Source organism: Lutra lutra, chromosome 4 (assembly GCF_902655055.1).
Source record: "Lutra lutra chromosome 4, mLutLut1.2, whole genome shotgun sequence".
Lineage (NCBI taxonomy): Eukaryota > Metazoa > Chordata > Mammalia > Carnivora > Mustelidae > Lutra > Lutra lutra.
The window spans coordinates 95,846,289-95,870,372 of record NC_062281.1 but is presented as its reverse complement, the minus strand read 5'-3'; the positions used below and the strand labels follow the sequence as shown (position 1 = coordinate 95,870,372).

The following is a 24,084-nucleotide window of genomic DNA, read 5'->3' as shown; positions in this document are numbered from 1 at the left end:
TTAGAGGACTAGCTGAGGGATGGAAAGAGCTCAGTTTTCAGTTGCCAACAACTGCTCCTAACTAGGATCTAGCACTGGCTGAATGTGTACTCTTGACCACATTATTCAACTTGCTGAGTCCCGATTTCCTCATAGGTATAATATGATATTCACTGGTGTGGAGACTGAATGAGATAATGTACACAGAACCCCAATCCCCTAACAGAAATCCTGCCACAAAGCCTGCCACTATCGTTCATCCCAGAAGTTTTGATTTCACATCATAAGCCAAACCATTCTTTTCTTTTTTAAGATTTTATTTATTTATTTATGAGAAAGAGAGAGAGGGCACACGAGTAGGGGGAGGGGTAGAGAGAGAGAGACTCTCAAATAGACTCTGCATACGCACAGAGCATAACAAAGGGCTCAATCTCACTACCCTGAGATTGTGACCTGAGCCAAAACCAAGAGTTGGAGGCTTAACTGGTGCCTCCAAACCATTATTTTCTATACCATTCGTCACTTATTCTTAGGTTACAAATAAAATCTTTTGCCCAGTTACTCTGTAATGTTGCCAAATTCTTGCATTATTTAATGTGAGCATCTCCCTAAATATACCATACATTCTTTGGAGTCATGGATCATGAATAAATTTCTACCACTTATTTCAGTTTCACACAAAGAAAAAGGAACAAAGCATAGCCCCTCAACTTCTAGAAGATAAGACATTACACAAATATATTCAACATAAAGAAATATATGACATAATTAATCTTGTATGCCTTAAATGTGATATAAATATTCATGATCTGTTTCTCATTTCAAAAATTAGTATTTCATGGTACATTTTTCAAGTAAAATAAACCACAGAAATGTTTTGCGCTTGCAAAGAAGGATCCATCTGTTCATCTATCCATCTACTACTTACCAAGTAGTTAGAGTAAATTAAGTATTTGCTAGGTACTCTTCTAATATGTTGTTTCAGAACTCTAATGATTTATAAAATTTTGCAATAAACAATAGTTTGCCATACCGTTCCATTGACAGGATCTGTGGCCTTGAAGGATAATAATGGGGTCATGTCTGTTATTCTTTCTAATCCTTTGGTGCCAATCCGATTTCCTTCTGGTGTGGTTGTAAACCAGGTGCCTACATGAACCTCCACAGGAGTTACTCTTTGAACTGTCTCTGGGTGAGGTTCATGGCTTTCATTCTTATGTGCCATTGATGACTGATTTTTGTGACTTTTTCCTGTAGAAATTCAAGTAAAATCAAATACAATATAATTATAATGTCAATTACATAGATTATACATTAAGTTTAACACACTGTAAGCTACCTCAGACACTGTGACATAGAAATTCTAAGTGGTATTCATCAATTATATTATTTCTCAAGTGGGAAAATACCTATTCTGGTCAATTTCTGTATAATTTTGAATGTTGCCTATAGCTCCCTGGATTCCAGATTTGGAGATTTGTAGCCCAGTTTTTAAACCCTACCTTTGCTCCATATCTTAAATTCCTTCTTTCGACTTACTGAACTCTAGCATTTTACCAGATTATTTCACTCTTATTCCCTTGATTGTGTCATTTTGTTACTCATAGATAGGAAACTGCTTTCTTCAGCTGTGGTTCCAAAGAAATTTACCAACCAGGCATATATCCTTGGCCTCTCACTAGGGGAGAGGATCTGTACAATCCAACTACTGCATCGCTAATCATCTGATGCATCCCTCCTTCCAATCCACCACCACCTATTTGGAAAGGAATACAGAACTGAAAAAGCCTTATGGAACTCGGTGAATACTATCTCAATCCCTCTATCATGGATAGATTTGCTCCATTTGTATAAATAATGATGAGTAATCTGTAGATGAGATTGACCAGCATTATCAAACCTCAATGATGAGGTAAACTCAGACCCAGAAGCAAATTACAAACAAAGATAGTGAAGGACTGTTAACTCTAGGAAGATTCCTCAGATTCAGAGTATGAAGTGTGCATCAGAGGATGGATCTTAGCCTAAGATGCAGATTTAACTAATAGGAAGAGCCCAATAATACATATGCATGAAGCTAAACTTTACTTTTGCCCTAAGATTTAATTTGGACTTATTTCTATTTCCAGAGTATTAAAAAAGAACTGATAAGATCTAAAGAAATTATTTAGAATGACACTCAGAGAGTCAAAATAATAGAAATAATAAAAGAGAGGTAAAAGTCTCTAATATATGCAAAAAGTGGAACAGAAACAAGATTTGAAAAGGTAATTATTGAGAATTTTCTGGTATAAATAAAAGATACTAATCCATAGACTCAAGAATCCCAATTTATTCTCACTTGGATAAATAAAAAGAAACTCACACCTAGTCACATTGTATTGAAATTATAATAAGAAAAAGAAAATAGGGGAGGAGTCAAGATGGCGGAGAAGTAGCAGGCTGAGACTACTTCGGGTAGCGGGAGATCAGCTAAATAGCTTATCTAAAGATTGCAAACACCTACAAATCCAACGGGAGATTGAAGAGAAGAAGAACAGCAATTCCAGAAACAGAAAATCAACCACTTTCTGCAAGGTAGGACTGGCGGAGAAGTGAATCCAAAGCGAAGGGAAGATAGACCGCGGGGGGAGGGGCTGGCTCCCGGCGAGCGGCGGAGCAATGGAGCAAAATCAGGACTTTTAAAAGTCTGTTCCGCTGAGGGACATCGCTCCAGAGGCTTAACTGGGGTGAAGCCCAGGCGGGGTCAGCGCGGCCTCAGGTCCCGCAGGGTCGCAGAAGGATCGGGAGTGTCTGAGTGTCGCAGAGCTTACCGGTAATAGAACGGGGAAGCCGGCTACAGAGACAGAGCCGAGGAGTGACTCTCAGCTTGGGGTTGCCTTGAACCGGTCGCAGGCTCGGTCAGCTCGGAGTGCGGCTGGAGGCCAGGGTGACGGGAGTCATTGGGCGCTGTTCTATGAGGGCGCACTGAGGAGTGGGGCCCCGGGCTCTTGGCTCCTCCGGGCCGGAGACCGGGAGGCCGCAATCTTTATTCCCGTCCTCCAGAACTCTACAGAAAGCGCTCAGGGAACAAAAGCTCCCGAAAGCAAACCCGAGCGGATTACTCAGCGCGGCCCTGGGTAAGGGCGGTGCAACTCCGCCTGGGGCAAAGACGCTTGAGAATCACTACAACAGGCCGCTCCCCCAGAAGATCAACGGGAAACCCAGCCAGGACCAAGTTCACCTACCAAGGAGAGCGGCGGAATTCCAGAGGAGAAGAAAGCAAAGCACGGAACTCATGGCTTTCTCCCCATGATTTTTTAGCCTTGCAGTTAATTTAATTTTTTTTTCTTTTTCAATTTTTTTTTCTTTTTCTCTTCTTCTGCTAAATTTTTTTAACTTTTACCGTTTTCTTTTTTTAACGTTTTTTAATTAGTTTATCTACTATATATATTTTTTTCCTCTTTTTATATTTTTTCTTTATCGGCTTTCTTTTTTTTAATAGTTTCTTTTTTTTTCTTTCTTTCTGAACCCCTTTTTATCCCCTTTCTCCCCCTTCACAATTCGGGATCTCTTCTGATTTGGCTAAAGCATATTTTCCTGGGGTTGTTGCCACCCTTTTAGTATTTTACTTGCTCCTTCATGAACTCTTATCTGGACAAAATGACAAGGCGGAAAAATTCACAACAAAAAAAAGAACAAGAGGCAGTACCAAAGGCTAGGGACCTAATCAATACAGACATTGGTAATATGTCAGATATAGAGTTCAGAATGACGATTCTCAAGGTTCTAGCCGGGCTTGAAAAAGGCATGGAAGATATTAAAGCAACCCTCTCGGGAGATATAAAAGCCCTTTCTGGAGAAATAAGAGAACTAAAATCTAACCAAGTTGAAATCAAAAAAGCTATTAATGAGGTGCAATCAAAAATGGAGGCTCTCACTGCTAGGATAAATGAGGCAGAAGAAAGAATTAGCGATATTGAAGACCAAATGACAGAGAATAAAGAAGCTGAGCAAAAGAGGGACAAACAGCTACTGGACCATGAGGGGAGAATTCGAGAGATAAGTGACACCATAAGACGAAACAACATTAGAATAATTGGGATTCCAGAAGAAGAGGAAACAGAGAGGGGAGCAGAAGGTATATTGGAGAGAATTATTGGAGAGAATTTCCCCAATATGGCAAAGGGAACAAGCATCAAAATCCAGGAGGTTCAGAGAACCCCCCTCAAAATCAATAAGAATAGGTCCACACCCCGTCACCTAATAGTAAAATTGACAAGTCTTAGTGACAAAGAAAAGATTCTGAAAGCAGCCCGGGAAAAGAAGTCTGTAACGTACAATGGTAAAAATATTAGATTGGCAGCAGACTTATCTACAGAGACCTGGCAGGCCAGAAAGAGCTGGCATGATATATTCAGAGTACTAAATGAGAAAAACATGCAGCCAAGAATACTATATCCAGCTAGGCTATCATTGAAAATAGAAGGAGAGATTAAAAGCTTCCAGGACAAACAAAAACTGAAAGAATTTGCAAATACCAAACCAGCTCTACAGGAAATATTGAAAGGGGTCCTCTAAGCAAAGAGAGACCCTCAAAGTAGTAGATCAGAAAGAAACAGAGACAATATACAATAACAGTCACCTTACAGGCAATACAATGGCACTAAATTCATATCTCTCAATACTTACCCTGAATGTTAATGGGCTAAATGCCCCAATCAAAAGACACAGGGTATCAGAATGGATAAAAAAACAAAACCCATCTATATGTTGCCTACAAGAAACTCATCTTAAACCCGAAGACACCTCCAGGTTTAAAGTGAGGGGGTGGAAAAGAATTTACCATGCCAATGGACATCAGAAGAAAGCAGGAGTGGCAATCCTTATATCAGATCAATTAGATTTTAAGCCAAAGATTATAATAAGAGATGAGGAAGGACACTATATCATACTCAAAGGAACTGTCCAACAAGAAGATCTAACAATTTTAAATATCTATGCCCCTAACGTGGGAGCAGCCAACTATATAAACCAATGAATAACAAAATCAAAGAAACACATCGACAAGAATACAATAATAGTAGGGGATTTTAACACTCCCCTCACTGAAATGGACAGATCATCCAAGCAAAAGATCAACAAGGAAATCAAGGGTTAAATGACACACTGGACCAGATGGACATCACAGATATATTCAGAACATTTCATCCCAAAGCAATAGAATACACATTCTTCTCTAGTGCACATGGAACATTCTCCAGAATAGATCACATTCTTGGTCCTAAATCAAGTCTCAACCGGTATCAAAAGATTGGGATCATTCCCTGCATATTTTCAGACCACAATGCTCTAAAGCTAGAACTCAATCACAAGAGGAAATTTGGAAAGAACCCAAATACATGGAGACTAAACAGCATCCTTCTAAAGAATGAATGGGTCAACCAGGAAACTAAAGAAGAATTGAAAAAATTTATGGAAACAAATGATAATGAAAACACAACGGTTCAGAATCTGTGGGACACAACAAAGGCAGTCCTGAGAGGAAAATATATAGCGGTACAAGCCTTTCTCAAGAAACAAGAAAGGTCTCAGGTACACAACCTAACCCTACACCTAAAGGAGCTGGAGAAAGAACAAGAAAGAAACCCTAAACCCAGCAGGAGAAGAGAAATCATAAAGATCAGAGCAGAAATCAATGAAATAGAAACCAAAAAAACAATAGAACAAATCAACGAAACTAGGAGCTGGTTCTTTGAAAGAATTAATAAGATTGATAAACCCCTGGCCAGACTTATCAAAAAGAAAAGAGAAAGGACCCAAATAAATAAAATCATGAATGAAAGAGGAGAGATCACAACGAACACCAAAGAAATACAGACAATTATAAGAACATACTATGAGCAACTCTACGCCAACAAATTTGACAATCTGGAAGAAATGGATGCATTCCTAGAGACATATAAACTACCACAACTGAACCAGGAAGAAATAGAAAGCCTGAACAGACCCATAACCAGTAAGGAGATTGAAAGAGTCATCAAAAATCTCCAAACAAACAAAAGCCCTGGGCCAGACGGATTCCCGGGGGAATTCTACCAAACATTTAAAGAAGAATTAATACCTATTCTCCTGAAACTGTTCCAAAAAATAGCAATAGAAGAAAAACTTCCAAACTCATTTTATGAGGCCAGCATCACCTTGATCCCAAAACCAGGCAAGGATCCCAACAAAAAAGAGAACTACAGACCAATATCCTTGATGAACACAGATGCAAAAATTCTCGCCAAAATACTAGCCAATAGGATTCAACAGTACATTAAAAGGATTATTCACCACGACCAAGTGGGATTTATTCCAGGGCTGCAAGGTTGGTTCAACACCCGCAAATCAATCAATGTGATACAACACATTAATAAAAGAAAGAACAAGAACCATATGATACTCTCCATAGATGCTGAAAAAGCATTTGACAAAGTACAGCATCCCTTCCTGATCAAAACTCTTCAAAGTGTAGGGATAGAGGGCACATACCTCAATATTATCAAAGCCATCTATGAAAAACCCACCGCAAATATCATTCTCAATGGAGAAAAACTGAAAGCTTTTCCGCTAAGGTCAGGAACACGGCAGGGATGTCCATTATCACCACTGCTATTCAACATAGTACTAGAAGTCCTAGCCTCAGCAATCAGACAACAAAAGGAAATTAAAGGCATCCAAATCGGCAAAGAAGAAGTCAAACTATCACTCTTTGCAGATTATATGATACTATATGTGGAAAACCCAAAAGACTCCACTCCAAAACTGCTAGAACTTGTACAGGAATTCAGTAAAGTGTCAGGATATAAAATCAATGCACAGAAATCAGTTGCATTTCTCTACACCAACAAGACAGAAGAAAGAGAAATTAAGGAGTCCATCCCATTTACAATTGCACCCAAAACTATAAGATACCTAGGAATAAACCTAACCAAAGAGACTAAGAATCTATACTCAGAAAACTATAAAGTACTCATGAAAGAAATTGAGGAAGACACAAAGAAATGGAAAAATGTTCCATGCTCCTGGATTGGAAGAATAAATATTGTGAAAATGTCTATGCTACCTAAAGCAATCTACACATTTAATGCAATTCCTATCAAAGTAACATCCATTTTTTTCAAAGAAATGGAACAAAGAATCCTAAAATTTATATGGAACCAGAAAAGACCTCGAATAGCCAAAGGAATATTGAAAAAGAAAGCCAAAGTTGGTGGCATCACAATTCCGGACTTCAAGCTCTATTACAAAGCTGTCATCATCAAGACAGCATGGTACTGTCACAAAAACAGACACATAGATCAATGGAACAGAATAGAGAGCCCAGAAATGGACCCTCAACTCTATGGTCAACTCATCTTCGACAAAGCAGGAAAGAATGTCCAATGGAAAAAAGACAGCCTCTTCAATAAATGGTGTTGGGAAAATTGGACAGCCACATGCAAAAAAAATGAAATTGGATCATTTCCTTACACCACTTCAAAATGGATGAAGGATCTCAGTGTGAGAAAGGAATCCATCAAAATCCTCGAGGAGAACACAGGCAGCAACCTCTTCGACATCAGCCGCAGCAACATCTTCCTAGGAACATCACCAAAGGCAAGGGAAGCAAGGGCAAAAATGAACTTTTGGGATTTTATCAAGATCAAAAGCTTTTGCACAGCAAAGGAAACAGTGAACAAAACCAAAAGACAACTGACAGAATGGGAGAAGATATTTGCAAATGACATATCAGATAAAGGGCTAGTGTCCAAAATCTGTAAAGAACTTAGCAAACTCAACACCCAAAGAACAAATAATCCAATCAAGAAATGGGCAGAGGACATGAACAGACATTTCTGCAAAGAAGACATCCAGATGGCCAACAGACACATGAAAAAGTGCTCCATATCACTCGGCATCAGGGAAATACAAATCAAAACCACAATGAGATATCACCTCACACCAGTCAGAATGGCTAAAATTAACAAGTCAGGAAATGACAGATGCTGGCGAGGATGCGGAGAAAGGGGAACCCTCCTACACTGTTGGTGGGAATGCAAGCTGGTGCAACCACTCTGGAAAACAGCATGGAGGTTCCTCAAAATGTTGAAAATAGAACTACCCTATGACCCAGCAATTGCACTGCTGGGTATTTACCCTAAAGATACAAACGTAGTGATCCGAAGGGGCACGTGCACCCGAATGTTTATAGCAGCAATGTCTACAATAGCCAAACTATGGAAAGAACCTAGATGTCCATCTACAGACGAATGGATAAAGAAGAGGTGGTATATATACACAATGGAATACTATGCAGCCATCAAAAGAAATGAAATCTTGCCATTTGCGATGACGTGGATGGAACTAGAGGGTATCATGCTTAGCGAAATAAGTCAATTGGAGAAAGACAACTATCATATGATCTCCCTGATATGAGGGAGAGGAGATGCAACATGGGGGGTTAAGGGGGTAGGAGAAGAGTAAATGAAACAAGATGGGATTGGGAGGGAGACAAACCATAAGTGACTCTTAATCTCACAAAACAAACTGAGGGTTGATGGGGGGAGGGGGTTGGGGGAGGGGGTGGGGTTATGGATATCGGGGAGGGTATGTGCTATGGTGAGTGTTGTGAAGTGTGTAAACCTGGCGATTCGCAGACCTGTAACCCTGGGGATAAAAATATATGTTTATAAAGCTGTAAAAAAAAAAAAAAAAAGAAAAAAGAAAAAGAAAAAGAAAAAGAAAAAAGAAAGGATGAATACCCAAGTTTTGTAGCAACATGGATGGGACTGGAAGAGATTATGCTGAGTGAAATAAGTCATGCAGAGAGAGTCAATTATCATATGGTTTCACTTATTTGTGGAGCATAACAAATAGCATGGAGGACAAGGGGAGATGAAGAGGAGAAGGGAGTTGAGGGAAATTGGAAGGGGAGGTGAACCATGAGAGACTATGGACTCTGAAAAACGATCTGAGAATTTTGAAGGGGTGGGGGGTGGGAGGTTGGGGGCACCAGGTGGTGGGTATTGTAGAGGGCACGGATTGCATGGAGCACTGGGTGTGGTGCAAAAATAATGAATACTGTTATGCTGAAAAAAATAAAAAAATTAAAAAAAAATTAAAAAAAAAAAAGAAAAAGAAAATATTTTCAAGGCAGTTAGATTATCTTCGCAGCAACAACAATTAGACTGAGAGCCAACTTTTCAACAGCAACACTGTAAGCAAGAAGAGTCTAAAGATTTTTTGTCAATCTACTGGAGAGAAAACACCTGTCAATCCAGAATTCTGTAACCAGTAAAATTATCATCCAAGGATGGGGACAACATAAAGACATTTTCAGAAAATATCTGTTACACAATAAATGGATTAGAAGCTCTGATTAAAAGACAAAAATTATCAAATCGAATTTTTAAAATATTCACCTATAAGTTGCTCACAACAGATACATTTAAACATAAACCACTGAAAGTAAAACAAAGTATGAAAAAGTTATACTGCAAAGGAATTAAATGATAGCTGGTATGGCTATAATAATATAAGCAAAATAGACATTAGGGCAAAAAAGAATCCTAGAACAAAAAGCCATTGCATACTGATAAAAAGTTAAATTTACCATGAAGATATCTAAATTTATAAGTTAATAAAATCACATCCTCAAAGTATATGAGGAAAAATCTTATAGAAATATTAAAAAGATATAATAATTTCAGAGATAAATATTAAATTATAAGAAGGATAGCCTTGGATAGATTATTCTACCCTTATTTAAACATACTTCTGCTGAATAAATTGATACAGTAGATTAAAAATATCTGTGAGGTTATACAACAATGGTTGGCAAATTTTGACTTGTCAAGCAAATGTGGCTTGCTGTCTGTTGTTGTAGTCTGTGACGTAATACTTCTTTTAACATTTCTATATAATTAAAAGAAAATTAATTATAATACAATTATAATTAAAAGAAAAAAGAAAAATAGTTCGCAATACATGAAAATTATATGAAATTCAAATTCTAGTGTCCATAAATAAGTTTTCTTTAAACACAATACACCATGCTCATTTAATTATGTATTGTCTATGGCTATTTTCATGCTACAATGGCAGAGGTGAATAGTTGTGACAGAGACAATATGGCTCACAAAGTCTAAATAAACTCTGGGTGTTATATGCAACTAATGAATTCTTGAACACTACATCAAAAACTCATGATGTACTATATGTTGGCTAACTGAACATAATAAAAAAAATGTTTACTATCTTACCCTTTGTAGAGAAGTTTGCTGAACTTGGAAATAGATTGGATAACACAGCTAACAGTTTTGATCTAACAGTTATAAAGAGAACACTATACTCAATAACTACAGGTTACATGCCCTTTTCAATCATACACAGACTTTTTTAAACACTTGCCCATATTTGAGGCTATACATCACATTTCAACGAATTTCAAAAGATTAGTTAAAAATCAATTATTTAAAAATCCTAAAAATACTTTATAGTTTTAGAAATTTAGAAACATGTTTAAATAACTTGTGGGTCAAAAAGGAAGTCATCTAAATAAAATTTTTTTTAAAAAGGTAGTCATCTGGAAATTAGAAAATATTTAGAGCTAAAAAATTATGAAAATACTAAATAGTATTTCTTGTGAGATGGGAGAAGCACTTCTGGTATGGCAAGAAAGGATCTTCCAAAAGCCATTCTTCAAAAAAAACAGTGACAACACTGGAAAAAAAAATTACCAAAATCAACTCTTTTAGAAATCTGGAAATAAACCAAAGAATTACAACAATCAGCTGAATCTCAGTAACAACAACTGCTTTGTGGTGTTATAACTTACCCAATTCTCATCCTTCATCTTCCCCCATCTGCAACTGTGCGGTAGCCTTGAAAAACAGTAGCCTTGGAATCACAGTAGCTATGAAAACCAACAGTGTGGCAGCTGTTGGAGGGGGCCGATAGGCCTGGAATTCTCCTTAAAAGCCCCTTCCCAGAGACTCATCATTGTTCCACTGCTCTGAAAATTCCCTGAAAATCCTCACTCTGACCTGAGTTAGAATTCACTCATTGTAAACAACCTTATCCTGGGGCCCTTGTCTAAACAATCGGTGGCTATTTTTAATAATGTGGCTGTCTCAGGCTGCAAAAATAGTTGGGGCAAACAAGAGGCTGACCTAAAAACTTCAAAGACGCAGCTGGGGAATGAGATGACTGTAGGAACTTTGAAAAACTCTGACATTTTCCTGTGGCCAGATGCACATGGAGGTTTGTACTCATGCTCCGGAAAGACCTGAGAAATACAGAATCTCTCACCTCTGGCTGACCTTGAGGCTAGGGCTAGGGTCTAAATTGTGAGAGTAAAAAAGGAATGCCCCAATAAGTACACATATTCCCTTGGCAAAGGCTGGGAGGCTTTTTGGCTCGAGGCATGTAAGTAAATCCCGGCCTAATCATTAGCTGATCACTAAGCTAACACAGCAGAGACTGTAGTAGCCACACAGGACAAAGGAGAGAGACTTGCAAGAATAAGTTCAGGAAAGTCACTAAACAAACAGCAATAACAGCAACAACAAACAAACACTGGGGGTTGGGATCTTTTTTTTTTTTTTTTAAAGATTTTATTTATTCATTTGACAGAGAGAGAGATCACAAGCAGACAGAGAGGCAGGCAGAGAGAGAGGAAGAAGCAGGCTCCCCGCTGAGCAGAGAGCCCGACGCGGGGCTCGATCCCAGGACCCTGAGTTCACGACCTGAGCCGAAGGCAGCGGCTTAACCCACTGAGCCACCCAGGCACCCCGGGGGTTGGGATCTTATTTTCAAAGTTGCTGCAAAACAAAAAAGGTTAGAGTAAGAAAGTTCAGCAAGATTTCAAGACACAAGGCCAAAATACAAAAAATAGACTGTCTTGATGTATACCATCAATGAACAACCTCAAAATTAAAAAAACCAATTCCACTTATAATAGGATCAAGAAGAATAAAACACATAGGAAAAATTTAACAAACAATTGTTAATAATTGTATACTGAAAACTATAAAAAGCTACTGAATGTAACTGAAGAAGACCTAAATAAATAAAAAGATATCCTTAGTTGATGAGTTAGAGACAGTATTTTTAAGATGTCAAAGCTCTCAAAATTTGTCTACACGTTCAGTGGAATCTCTATAAAAATCCCTGCCTCTTTTGCAGAAATTAACAATTTGATCCTAAAATTCATACAGATATGCCAGAGACCCAGAATAGTCAAAACTACATTAAAAAGGAAAACAAACATGGGTGACTCAGACTTAGCTGTAGCAGTCAAGACAATGAGATGTTGGCAAAAGGATAAACATATAGGAGTTTAGTGGAGCAGAAATAAGACTCCAAAATTAAACCTTAATATTTATGGTTAATTGATTTTTTTTTAATATTTATTTATTTATTTGACAGGCAGAGAGGCAGCCAGAGGTGGGGGGGTGGGGAAGCAGGCTCCCCGCGGAGCAGAGAGCCCGATGTGGGGCTCAATCCCAGGACCGTGGGATCATGACCTAAGCTGAAGGCAGAGGCTTTAACCCACTGAGCCACCCAGGTGCCCCTGGTTAATTGATTTTTGACTGAAGTTCCAAACAATTCAGTGGGGGAAATAATTGTCTTTTTAATAAACTCGAAAGAATGAATTTGGACCCCATCACATATTATATAAAAAATTATATAAAAGTGAATGTAAAAGCCCCTAGTGCAAAGCTAAAAATTTTAAACTCTTAGAAGAAAATACAGGAATATGTCTTTGTGACTTTGGATTATGCAATGATTTCTTAGCTGTGATACCAAAAGTACAAGCAACCAGATGGGTAAAAACCAGATAAATTGGACTTCAACAAAATGAACACCATGAAAAGGCACCATCAAGAATATGGAAAGATAGCCCAAAGACTGGGATAAAATATTCACAAATCATATACCTGATTTGTATGTGATCAGGAACTTGTATCCAAAATACACTAAAGATACTTATAACTCAAAAGTAAGAAGACAAATAATCTATTACAAAATTGGGGAAGGGTTTGAATAGAAATTTCTCCAAAGAAGATAGACAAATGTCCACTAAGTACATAAAAAGGTATTCAACATCACTAACCATTAAGAAAATGTAAATCAAAATCAAAATAGGATACCACTCTAAAAATAGAGTTATCCTATGACCCAGCAATAGCACTACTGGGTATTTACCCCAAAGATACAGATGTAGTTAAAAGAAGGGCCATATGCACCCCAATGTTCATAGCAACAATGTCCACAATAGCCAAAATGTGGAAAGAGCCAAGATGCCCTTCAACAGCCAAATGGATAAAGAAGATGTGGTCCATATACACAATGAAATATTGCTCAGCCACCAGAAAGGATGAATACCCAACTTTTGCATCAACTTGGATGGGCCTGGAGGAGATTATGTTAAGTAAAATAAGTCAAATAGAGAAAGCCAATTATATGGTTTCACTTATTTGTGGAACATAAGGAATAGCATGGAGGATATTAGGAGAAGGGGAAAATGAAGGGGGAGAAATCGTAGTGGGAGAGACTATGGACTCTGGGAAACAAATGGAGGGATTTAGAAGGGAAGGGGGGTGTGGGGATGGGTGAGCTCGATGACGGGTATTAAGGAAGGCACGTATAGCATGGAGCACTGGGTGTTATATGCAAACAATGAATCATGGAACATTACATCAAAAACTAATGATGTAAGGGCACCTGGGTGGCTCGGTGGGTTAAGCCTCTGCTTTTGGCTCAGGTCATGATCTGAGGGTCCTGGGATTGAGCCCTGCATTGGGCTCTCTGCTCAGCAGGGAGCCTGTTTCCCCCTCTCTCTGCCTGCCTCTCTGCCTACTTGTGATCTCTCTCTGTCAAATAAATAGATAAAATCTTAAAAAAAAAAAAACTAATGATGTATGGTGACTAATAGAACACAATAAAAAATTAATAAATAATAAAATAAAATCTTAATGCCTAAGCAGAAACCCAATACCCTTGAAATAATAATCAAAAATAAATAAAATTTTAAAAAGAAAAAAAGAGGAATGGCTCCAGACAGAAAATAACAGTGTCGGCAAGAAAGTGAAGAAATAGGAACCCCTTCATCCATGCTGGTGAGAATGGAAAACAATGCAGCTACTTTGGAAAAGTTTGTCAGGTGCTCAAAGTGAGAAACACAGTTACTATTCTAGCAATTCCACTCCTGGGTATCTACTCCAGAGAAATGAGAATATATGTCCACACCAAAAACTTGTAAAGAAATGTTCATATCAACTTTATTTGCAGTTTCCCAAAAGTGGAAACAACTTGTATGTCTGTCAATGGATGAGTGGATAAACAAACTATGGTGTATCCACACAGCAGAATATTACTCAACCATAAAAATGAAGTGCTGATACAAGTTACATCATAGCTGACCCTTGAAAATATTATGCTAACTAAATGATGCCAGTCACAAAAGGCCTTGTGTTGTATGCTTCTCTTTAATGGAAATGTCCAGAATATATAAATCTATAGTAACAGAAAGTAGATTGGTGGTTCCAAGGTTCTGGGTAGAGGGGAAAAGAGACTGTCAGCTCCTTGGTACTGGTTTTGGGGAGAAGATGAAGGGAGAAAGGAATCAATAGAGCACAGGTTTGTTTTTCTTCTCACAGGGGGTGAAATTATTCTGTATGTTATTGTAGTGGTAGATTCACTACATTATGCATTTGTCAAAACTCTCAGAACTATGCAATGTGAAGAATGAACCCTAATGCCAACTATGGACTTCAGTTAATAACAATGTATTGATATTGGTTTATCAATTATAACACATGTGTTTAAAATAGAGAAAACTTTAAGCCAGGTAGGGAGGAAGTATAGGGGAATTCTGTACATTCTGCTCATTTTTTTCTGTAAACGTAAAATCGCTCTTAAAAAAAAAAAGGTCTAGAGAGGAGTCAAGATGGCGGAGAAGTAGCAGGCTGAGACTACTTCGGGTAGCGGGAGATCAGCTAAATAGCTTATCTAAAGATTGCAAACACCTACAAATCCAACGGGAGATTGAAGAGAAGAAGAACAGCAATTCCAGAAACAGAAAATCAACCACTTTCTGCAAGGTAGGACTGGCGGAGAAGTGAATCCAAAGCGACGGGAAGATAGACCGCGGGGGGGAGGGGCCGGCTCCCGGCGAGCGGCGGAGCAACGGAGCAAAATCAGGACTTTTAAAAGTCTGTTCCGCTGAGGGACATCGCTCCAGAGGCTTAACTGGGGTGAAGCCCAGGCGGGGTCAGCGCGGCCTCAGGTCCCGCAGGATCGCAGAAGGATCGGGGGTGTCTCAGTGTCGCAGAGCTTACCGGTATTAGAACGGGGAAGCCGGCTGCAGAGACAGAGCCGAGGAGTGACTCTCAGCTCAGGGTTGCCTTGAACCGGTCGCAGGCTCGGTCAGCTCGGAGCGCGGCCGGAGGCCAGGGTGACGAGAGTCATTTGGCACTGTTCTCTGAGGGCCCGCTGAGGAGTGGGGCCCCGGGCTCTCGGCTCCTCCGGGCCGGAGACCGGGAGGCCGCCATCTTTATTCCCGTCCTCCGGACTCTACGGAAAGCGCTCAGGGAACAAAAGCTCCCGAAAGCGAACCCGAGCGGATGACTCAGCGCGGCCCCGGGTAAGGGCGGTGCAACTCCGCCTGGGGCAAAGACGCTTGAGAATCACTACAACGGGCCCCTCCCCCAGAAGATCTACGGGAAACCCAGCCAGGACCAAGTTCACCTACCAAGGAGAACGGCGGAATTCCAGAGGAGAAGAAAGCAAAGCACGGAACTCATGGCTTTCTCCCCATGATTTTTTAGCCTTGCAGTTAATTTAATTTTTTTTTCTTTTTCAATTTTTTTTTCTTTTTCTCTTCTTCTGCTAAATTTTTTTAACTTTTACCATTTTCTTTTTTTTAACGTTTTTTAAATAGTTTATCTAATATATATATATTTTTTCCTCTTTTTATATTTTTTTCTTTATCGGCTTTCTTTTTTTTAATAGTTTTTTTTTTTTCTTTCTTTCTGAACCCCTTTTTATCCCCTTTCTCCCCCCTCACAATTCAGGATCTCTTCTGATTTGGCTAAAGCATATTTTCCTGGGGTTGTTGCCACCCTTTTAGTATTTTACTTGCTCCTTCATAAACTCTTATCTGGACAAAATGACAAGGCGGAAAAATTCACAACAAAAAAAAGAACAAGAGGCAATACCAAAGGCTAGGGACCTAATCAATACAGACATTGGTAATATGTCAGATATAGAGTTCAGAATGATGATTCTCAAGGTTCTAGCCGGGCTTGAAAAAGGCATGGAAGATATTAAAGCAACCCTCTCGGGAGATATAAAAGCCCTTTCTGGAGAAATAAAAGAACTAAAATCTAACCAAGTTGAAATCAAAAAAGCTATTAATGAGGTGCAATCAAAAATGGAGGCTCTCACTGCTAGGATAAATGAGGCAGAAGAAAGAATTAGCGATATAGAAGACCAAATGACAGAGAATAAAGAAGCTGAGCAAAAGAGGGACAAACAGCTACTGGACCACGAGGGGAGAATTCGAGAGATAAGTGACACCATAAGACGAAACAACATTAGAATAATTGGGATTCCAGAAGAAGAGGAAACAGAGAGGGGAGCAGAAGGTATATTGGAGAGAATTATTGGAGAGAATTTCCCCAATATGGCAAAGGGAACAAGCATCAAAATCCAGGAGGTTCAGAGAACCCCCCTCAAAATCAATAAGAATAGGTCTACACCCCGTCACCTAATAGTAAAATTGACAAGTCTTAGTGACAAAGAAAAGATCCTGAAAGCAGCCCGGGAAAAGAAGTCTGTAACGTACAATGGTAAAAATATTAGATTGGCAGCAGACTTATCCACAGAGACCTGGCAGGCCAGAAAGAGCTGGCATGATATATTCAGAGTACTAAATGAGAAAAACATGCAGCCAAGAATACTATATCCAGCTAGGCTATCATTGAAAATAGACAGAGAGATTAAAAGCTTCCAGGACAAACAAAAACTGAAAGAATTTGCAAATACCAAACCAGCTCTACAGGAAATATTGAAAGGGGTCCTCTAAGCAAAGAGAGACCCTCAAAGTAGTAGATCAGAAAGAAACAGAGACAATATACAATAACAGTCACCTTACAGGCAATACAATGGCACTAAATTCATATCTCTCAATACTTACCCTGAATGTTAATGGGCTAAATGCCCCAATCAAAAGACACAGGGTATCAGAATGGATAAAAAAACAAAAACCATCTATATGTTGCCTACAAGAAACTCATCTTACACCCGAAGACACCTCCAGGTTTAAAGTGAGGGGGTGGAAAAGAATTTACCATGCTAATGGACATCAGAAGAAAGCAGGAGTGGCAATCCTTATATCAGATCAATTAGATTTTAAGCCAAAGATTATAATAAGAGATGAGGAAGGACACTATATCATACTCAAAGGAACTGTCCAACAAGAAGATCTAACAATTTTAAATATCTATGCCCCTAACGTGGGAGCAGCCAACTATATAAACCAATTAATAACAAAATCAAAGAAACACATCGACAAGAATACAATCATAGTAGGGGATTTTAACACTCCCCTCACTGAAATGGACAGATCATCCAAGCAAAAGATCAACAAGGAAATCAAGGCCTTAAATGACACACTGGACCAGATGGACATCACAGATATATTCAGAACATTTCATCCCAAAGCAACAGAATACACATTCTTCTCTAGTGCACATGGAACGTTCTCCAGAATAGATCACATTCTTGGTCCTAAATCAAGTCTCAACCGGTATCAAAAGATTGGGATCATTCCCTGCATATTTTCAGACCACAATGCTCTAAAGCTAGAACTCAATAACAAGAGGAAATTTGGAAAGAACCCAAATACATGGAGACTAAACAGCATCCTTCTAAAGAATGAATGGGTCAACCAGGAAATCAAAGAAGAATTGAAAAAAATTATGGAAACAAATGATAATGAAAACACAACAGTTCAGAATCTGTGGGACACAACAAAGGCAGTCCTGAGAGGAAAATATATAGCGGTACAAGCCTTTCTCAAGAAACAAGAAAGGTCTCAGGTACACAACCTAACCCTACACCTAAAGGAGCTGGAGAAAGAACAAGAAAGAAACCCTAAACCCAGCAGGAGAAGAGAAATCATAAAGATCAGAGCAGAAATCAATGAAATAGAAACCAAAAAAACAATAGAACAAATCAACGAAACTAGGAGCTGGTTCTTTGAAAGAATTAATAAGATTGATAAACCCCTGGCCAGACTTATCAAAAAGAAAAGAGAGAGGACCCAAATAAATAAAATCATGAATGAAAGAGGAGAGATCACAACGAACACCAAAGAAATACAGACAATTATAAGAACATACTATGAGCAACTCTACGCCAACAAATTTGACAATCTGGAAGAAATGGATGCATTCCTAGAGACATATAAACTACCACAACTGAACCAGGAAGAAATAGAAAGCCTGAACAGACCCATAACCAGTAAGGAGATTGAAACAGTCATCAAAAATCTCCAAACAAACAAAAGCCCAGGGCCAGACGGCTTCCCGGGGGAATTCTACCAAACATTTAAAGAAGAACTAATTCCTATTCTCCTGAAACTGTTCCAAAAAATAGCAATAGAAGGAAAACTTCCAAACTCATTTTATGAGGCCAGCATCACCTTGATCCCAAAACCAGACAAGGATCCCAACAAAAAAGAGAACTACAGACCAATATCCTTGATGAACACAGATGCAAAAATTCTTGCCAAAATACTAGCCAATAGGATTCAACAGTACGTTAAAAGGATTATTCACCACGACCAAGTGGGATTTATTCCAGGGCTGCAAGGCTGGTTCAACATCCGCAAATCAATCAATGTGATACAACACATTAATAAAAGAAAGAACAAGAACCATATGATACTCTCCATAGATGCTGAAAAAGCATTTGACAAAGTACAGCATCCCTTCCTGATCAAAACTCTTCAAAGTGTAGGGATAGACGGCACATACCTCAATATTATCAAAGCCATCTATGAAAAACCCACCGCAAATATCATTCTCAATGGAGAAAAACTGAAAGCTTTTCCGCTAAGGTCAGGAACACGGCAGGGATGTCCGTTATCACCACTGCTATTCAACATAGTACTAGAAGTCCTAGCCTCAGCAATCAGACAACAAAAGGAAATTAAAGGCATCCAAATCGGCAAAGAAGAAGTCAAACTATCACTCTTCGCAGATGATATGATACTCTATGTGGAAAACCCAAAAGACTCCACTCCAAAACTGCTAGAACTTGTACAGGAATTCAGTAAAGTGTCAGGATATAAAATCAATGCACAGAAATCAGTTGCATTTCTCTACACCAACAACAAGACAGAAGAAAGAGAAATTAAGGAGTCCATCCCATTTACAATTGCACCCAAAACTATAAGATACCTAGGAAAAAACCTAACCAAAGAGACTAAGAATCTATACTCAGAAAACTATAAAGTACTCATGAAAGAAATTGAGGAAGACACAAAGAAATGGAAAAATGTTCCATGCTCCTGGATTGGAAGAATAAATATTGTGAAAATGTCTATGCTACCTAAAGCAATCTACACATTTAATGCAATTCCTATCAAAGTACCATCCATTTTTTTCAAAGAAATGGAACAAATAATCCTCAAATTTATATGGAACCAGAAAAGACCTCGAATAGCCAAAGGAATATTGAAAAAGAAAGCCAAAGTTGGTGGCATCACAATTCCGGACTTCAAGCTCTATTTCAAAGCTGTCATCATCAAGACAGCATGGTACTGGCACAAAAACAGACACATAGATCAATGGAACAGAATAGAGAGCCCAGAAATGGACCCTCAACTCTATGGTCAACTCATCTTCGACAAAGCAGGAAAGAATGTCCAATGGAACAAAGACAGCCTCTTCAATAAATGGTGTTGGGAAAATTGGACAGCCACATGCAGAAAAATGAAATTGGATCATTTCCTTACACCACACACGAAAATAGACTCAAAATGGATGAAGGATCTCAATGTGAGAAAGGAATCCATCAAAATCCTCGAGGAGAACACAGGCAGCAACCTCTTCGACGTCAGCCGCAGCAACATCTTCCTAGGAACATCACCAAAGGCAAGGGAAGCAAGGGCAAAAATGAACTTTTGGGATTTTATCAAGATCAAAAGCTTTTGCACAGCAAAGGAAACAGTGAACAAAACCAAAAGACAACTGACAGAATGGGAGAAGATATTTGCAAATGACATATCAGATAAAGGGCTAGTGTCCAAAATCTATAAAGAACTTAGCAAACTCAACACCCAAAGAACAAATAATCCAATCAAGAAATGGGCAGAGGACATGAACAGACATTTCTGCAAAGAAGACATCCAGATGGCCAACAGACACATGAAAAAGTGCTCCATATCACTCGGCATCAGGGAAATACAAATCAAAACCACCATGAGATATCACCTCACACCAGTCAGAATGGCTAAAATTAACAAGTCAGAAAATGACAGATGCTGGCGAGGATGCGGAGAAAGGGGAACCCTCCTACACTGTTGGTGGGAATGCAAGCTGGTGCAACCACTCTGGAAAACAGCATGGAGGTTCCTCAAAATGTTGAAAATAGAACTACCCTATGACCCTGCAATTGCACTGCTGGGTATTTACCCTAAAGATACAAACATAGTGATCCGAAGGGGCACATGCACCCGAATGTTTATAGCAGCAATGTCTACAATAGCCAAACTATGGAAAGAACCTAGATGTCCATCTACAGACGAATGGATAAAGAAGATGTGGTATATATACACAATGGAATACTATGCAGCCATCAAAAGAAATGAAATCTTGCCGTTTGCGACGACGTGGATGGAACTAGAGGGTATCATGCTTAGCGAAATAAGTCAATCGGAGAAAGACAACTATCATATGATCTCCCTGATATGAGGGAGAGGAGATGCAACATGGGGGGTCGAGGGGGTAGGAGAAGAGTAAATGAAACAAGATGGGATTGGGAGGGAGACAAACCATAAGTGACTCTTAATCTCACAAAACAAACTGAGGGTTGATGGGGGGAGGGGGTTGGGAGAGGGGGTGGGGTTATGGATATCGGGGAGGGTATGTGCTATGGTGAGTGTTGTGAAGTGTGTAAACCTGGCGATTCGCAGACCTGTAACCCTGGGGATAAAAATATATGTTTATAAAGCTGTAAAAAAAAAAAAAAAAAAAAAAAAAAAAAAAAAAAAGAAAGAAAGAAAGGATGAATCCCCAAGTTTTGTAGCAACATGGACGGGACTGGAGGAGATTATGCTGAGTGAAATAAGTCAAGCAGAGAGAGTCAATTATCATATGGTTTCACTTATTTGTGGAGCATAACAAATAGCATGGAGGACAAGGGGAGATGGAGAGGAGAAGGGAGTTGAGGGAAATTGGAAGGGGAGGTGAACCATGAGAGACTATGGACTCTGAAAAACGATCTGAGAATTTTGAAGGGGTGGGGGGTGGGAGGTTGGGGGCACCAGGTGGTGGGTATTGTAGAGGGCACGGATTGCATGGAGCACTGGGTGTGGTGCAAAAATAATGAATACTGTTATGCTGAAAAAAATAAAAAAAAAAATTAAATAAAAAAAAAAAAAGGTCTATTAGTTCCTGCGTGTGTGTGCGTGTGTGTGTGCATGCCTGCATGTGTGCATGCGCGCGTGTGTGTGTGTTTAAGTGAATACATCATCTTAGATGGATGGGCTTTAAAGAAACCTGGAGCACACTATGCTGGAGGCAGAAGCCCTTTGGAACCCCACCGGGCTCTAAGAGAAGTGGCTACCCTTACCTCAAGTCCTCTCCCATCAGAAGACGAGGGGAAGCTTTGAGCTGGGAAGTTTAAAAGCAATGAGAATGCCTTCATTCACTTCAACCAAGAGCCCTCAGTTACTACTAAAGGAAAGTCTATTTCTTTAAATTTTGATTAACTGAAAAGGAAATTCAGTTTGCCTCTCTACAAGGTTACTGGTTACTGTGGGAAGATGTTTGAAATTAGCAAAGAAGATTAAATCTTGGTCTCAGATCATTTAAGTCCCATGAGAAATTGAGAAAAGTTTGTGATGCAGATGCCCAGACTCTAGTCACAGCTCTACCACTTAATAGCTGAGAGACCTTGAGAAAGTTACTTAACCTCTCTGTGTCTCAATTTCCTCATCTGTAAAGTGGAATTATTAAAATATCTACATAGAAACCAGAGTTGCTATGAGAATTAACTGATTTAATGTTTTAAAGTACTCAGAATTGTGCCTGGTACACAAACACACAACTCTTAGAAATAAATATGAAAATAATAAACACCTCAATAGTAAACTGAGAAAATATGTGAATAGAAAATTCACAAAAAGAAAAAAAATGATGTTTAACCTCACCAGTAATAAAGAAATGTAAATTAATGTAATAAAAAGATTGTTAGTTATCTATGAAATCAAATTAATAAGGAAATCCAGCACTGGCAGGGGTATGAGGAAACAAATATTTTCATACTGCATTGGAGGTGGGGGTGTCAATTGAAAATATCTCTGAGGAGAACAATTTCATATATTAGATTATGGCAGGCACAGTTGATTGCTTACTCAATTGTTATTCAATTTTCTTTTCCCCAAATAGTACTGCTCATCTCCTGAGAAAAAAAATTCAGAAATGTCAGATGTTTGTTTTTCTACCCTAGGTGCTTGGCCAGGTCTAGTCAATGGGATATAAGGGGAGGTCTGCTGGTGGGGACAGGGGGTGGAATCTGGAAATGTTTTCATCTCTGACAAAAAGAGACACTTGAAAGTTCTTATATTCACTCTGTTTTTTGCTTTGAGAGTTACCACATGAGAACCTTACACCTAGAGCTGGTGTGGCCTTTTCCCAGCTTGCGGCTCAGAGGAAAAGGTCCAGAGAACCAGAGAAGCCTAGTTAGTACCTTGATATCATTGATCTGCTCAACTAACCCTAAAACAGTAGCCCAGGCATTAGAGCTAATGCTGTGTAAGAGTATATAACAAGATGTTCATTATTTATTACTAAGAGAAAAAAGCAGTTCATGAAACAGTGTGTAATGCTGTGATTCAATTAAGATGTACACACATGTATACATGTGAGTATACTTGAATATATACATGGAAAAGATGAGAAGTGTAAGATTTATTAAACCCATCATCAACTGAGATTCCTCAATTATTACCTTTCTTTGGAATGATAATCTCAGACGGTGCTGTTTCTGACTTTTGCTGAGAAACTGTGTCCATCAAGTCTCCACTATGAGGACTTGGTGGCATTTCAACAGGAGGAGAAACAGGACCTGAATCAGGACTATTGCTCACAGCGCCATCTGCAAAGAGAACCTGAAGGAAAAGCAGAAGTTCCTACATTCTCAGAAGCAAGGAAGAGGCTGGTTAACATTTAACATTGTGTTAACACTGGCATAGGTTAAAGTCAATCCGAAGGAAAAATGCTGTTAGCAGACCTCCAGACTAAGCACAAAGCATATTTTAGGATGGTAACTGTGGAGCTCAGAGACTATAGCTTAATAACCAGCACCATAATATCATTCATGGTTTTCTATGTACCTTCTATGTTGTTTCTTTTCTTTTTATATCTTGTCTTTTATTGGACTGAGTTGAGTTTTTATTTTTTTGTATTTATTTGTTTTATTTTTATTTTCTCCATTCTGTGCAACTAGAAAATTACCCGCCCTATTTCAGCTTATATAATAACTACATTTAAAATTTTATCACATGTTTAAATGTTTAGTCTCTATCAACGTCTATCTCTAGTATGTGTCTCATCTATAGGTATCATCAATACATCTACCTGCATCAGTATCTATAGCCTACCAATGAACATATGAACATGACAAACCCCCCCACCAGTGCTGCTAGTGAGAAATCTAATGTCCATTCAGTTCTCATTCTATAGGAGGTAACTGGTTTCTTTAAGGAAGCTTTTGGTATTGTCTACCTGTGCAGTCCCCAAATTGCACTATGACATGATGATCTTTTAAAGATAATTAGTATCAATTCTGCTTGGCACTTGACTG

At 38.8% G+C, this 24,084-nt stretch overlaps 1 protein-coding gene across 1 annotated transcript in view; it reads right to left on the bottom strand.

Moving 5' to 3' along the window:
- The window catches only part of SPAG17 (sperm associated antigen 17), a 254,989-nt gene that overhangs the window by 71,206 nt on the left and 159,699 nt on the right, over positions 1 to 24,084 (bottom strand). Inside the window, exons 28-29 of the mRNA XM_047725498.1 lie at positions 23,230 to 23,389; positions 1,013 to 1,230 (exon numbers count right to left, since the gene is read on the bottom strand). Of these exons, the coding sequence (XP_047581454.1) occupies positions 1,013 to 1,230; positions 23,230 to 23,389 (378 nt within the window). The remainder of the gene's footprint in view (positions 1 to 1,012; positions 1,231 to 23,229; positions 23,390 to 24,084) is intronic.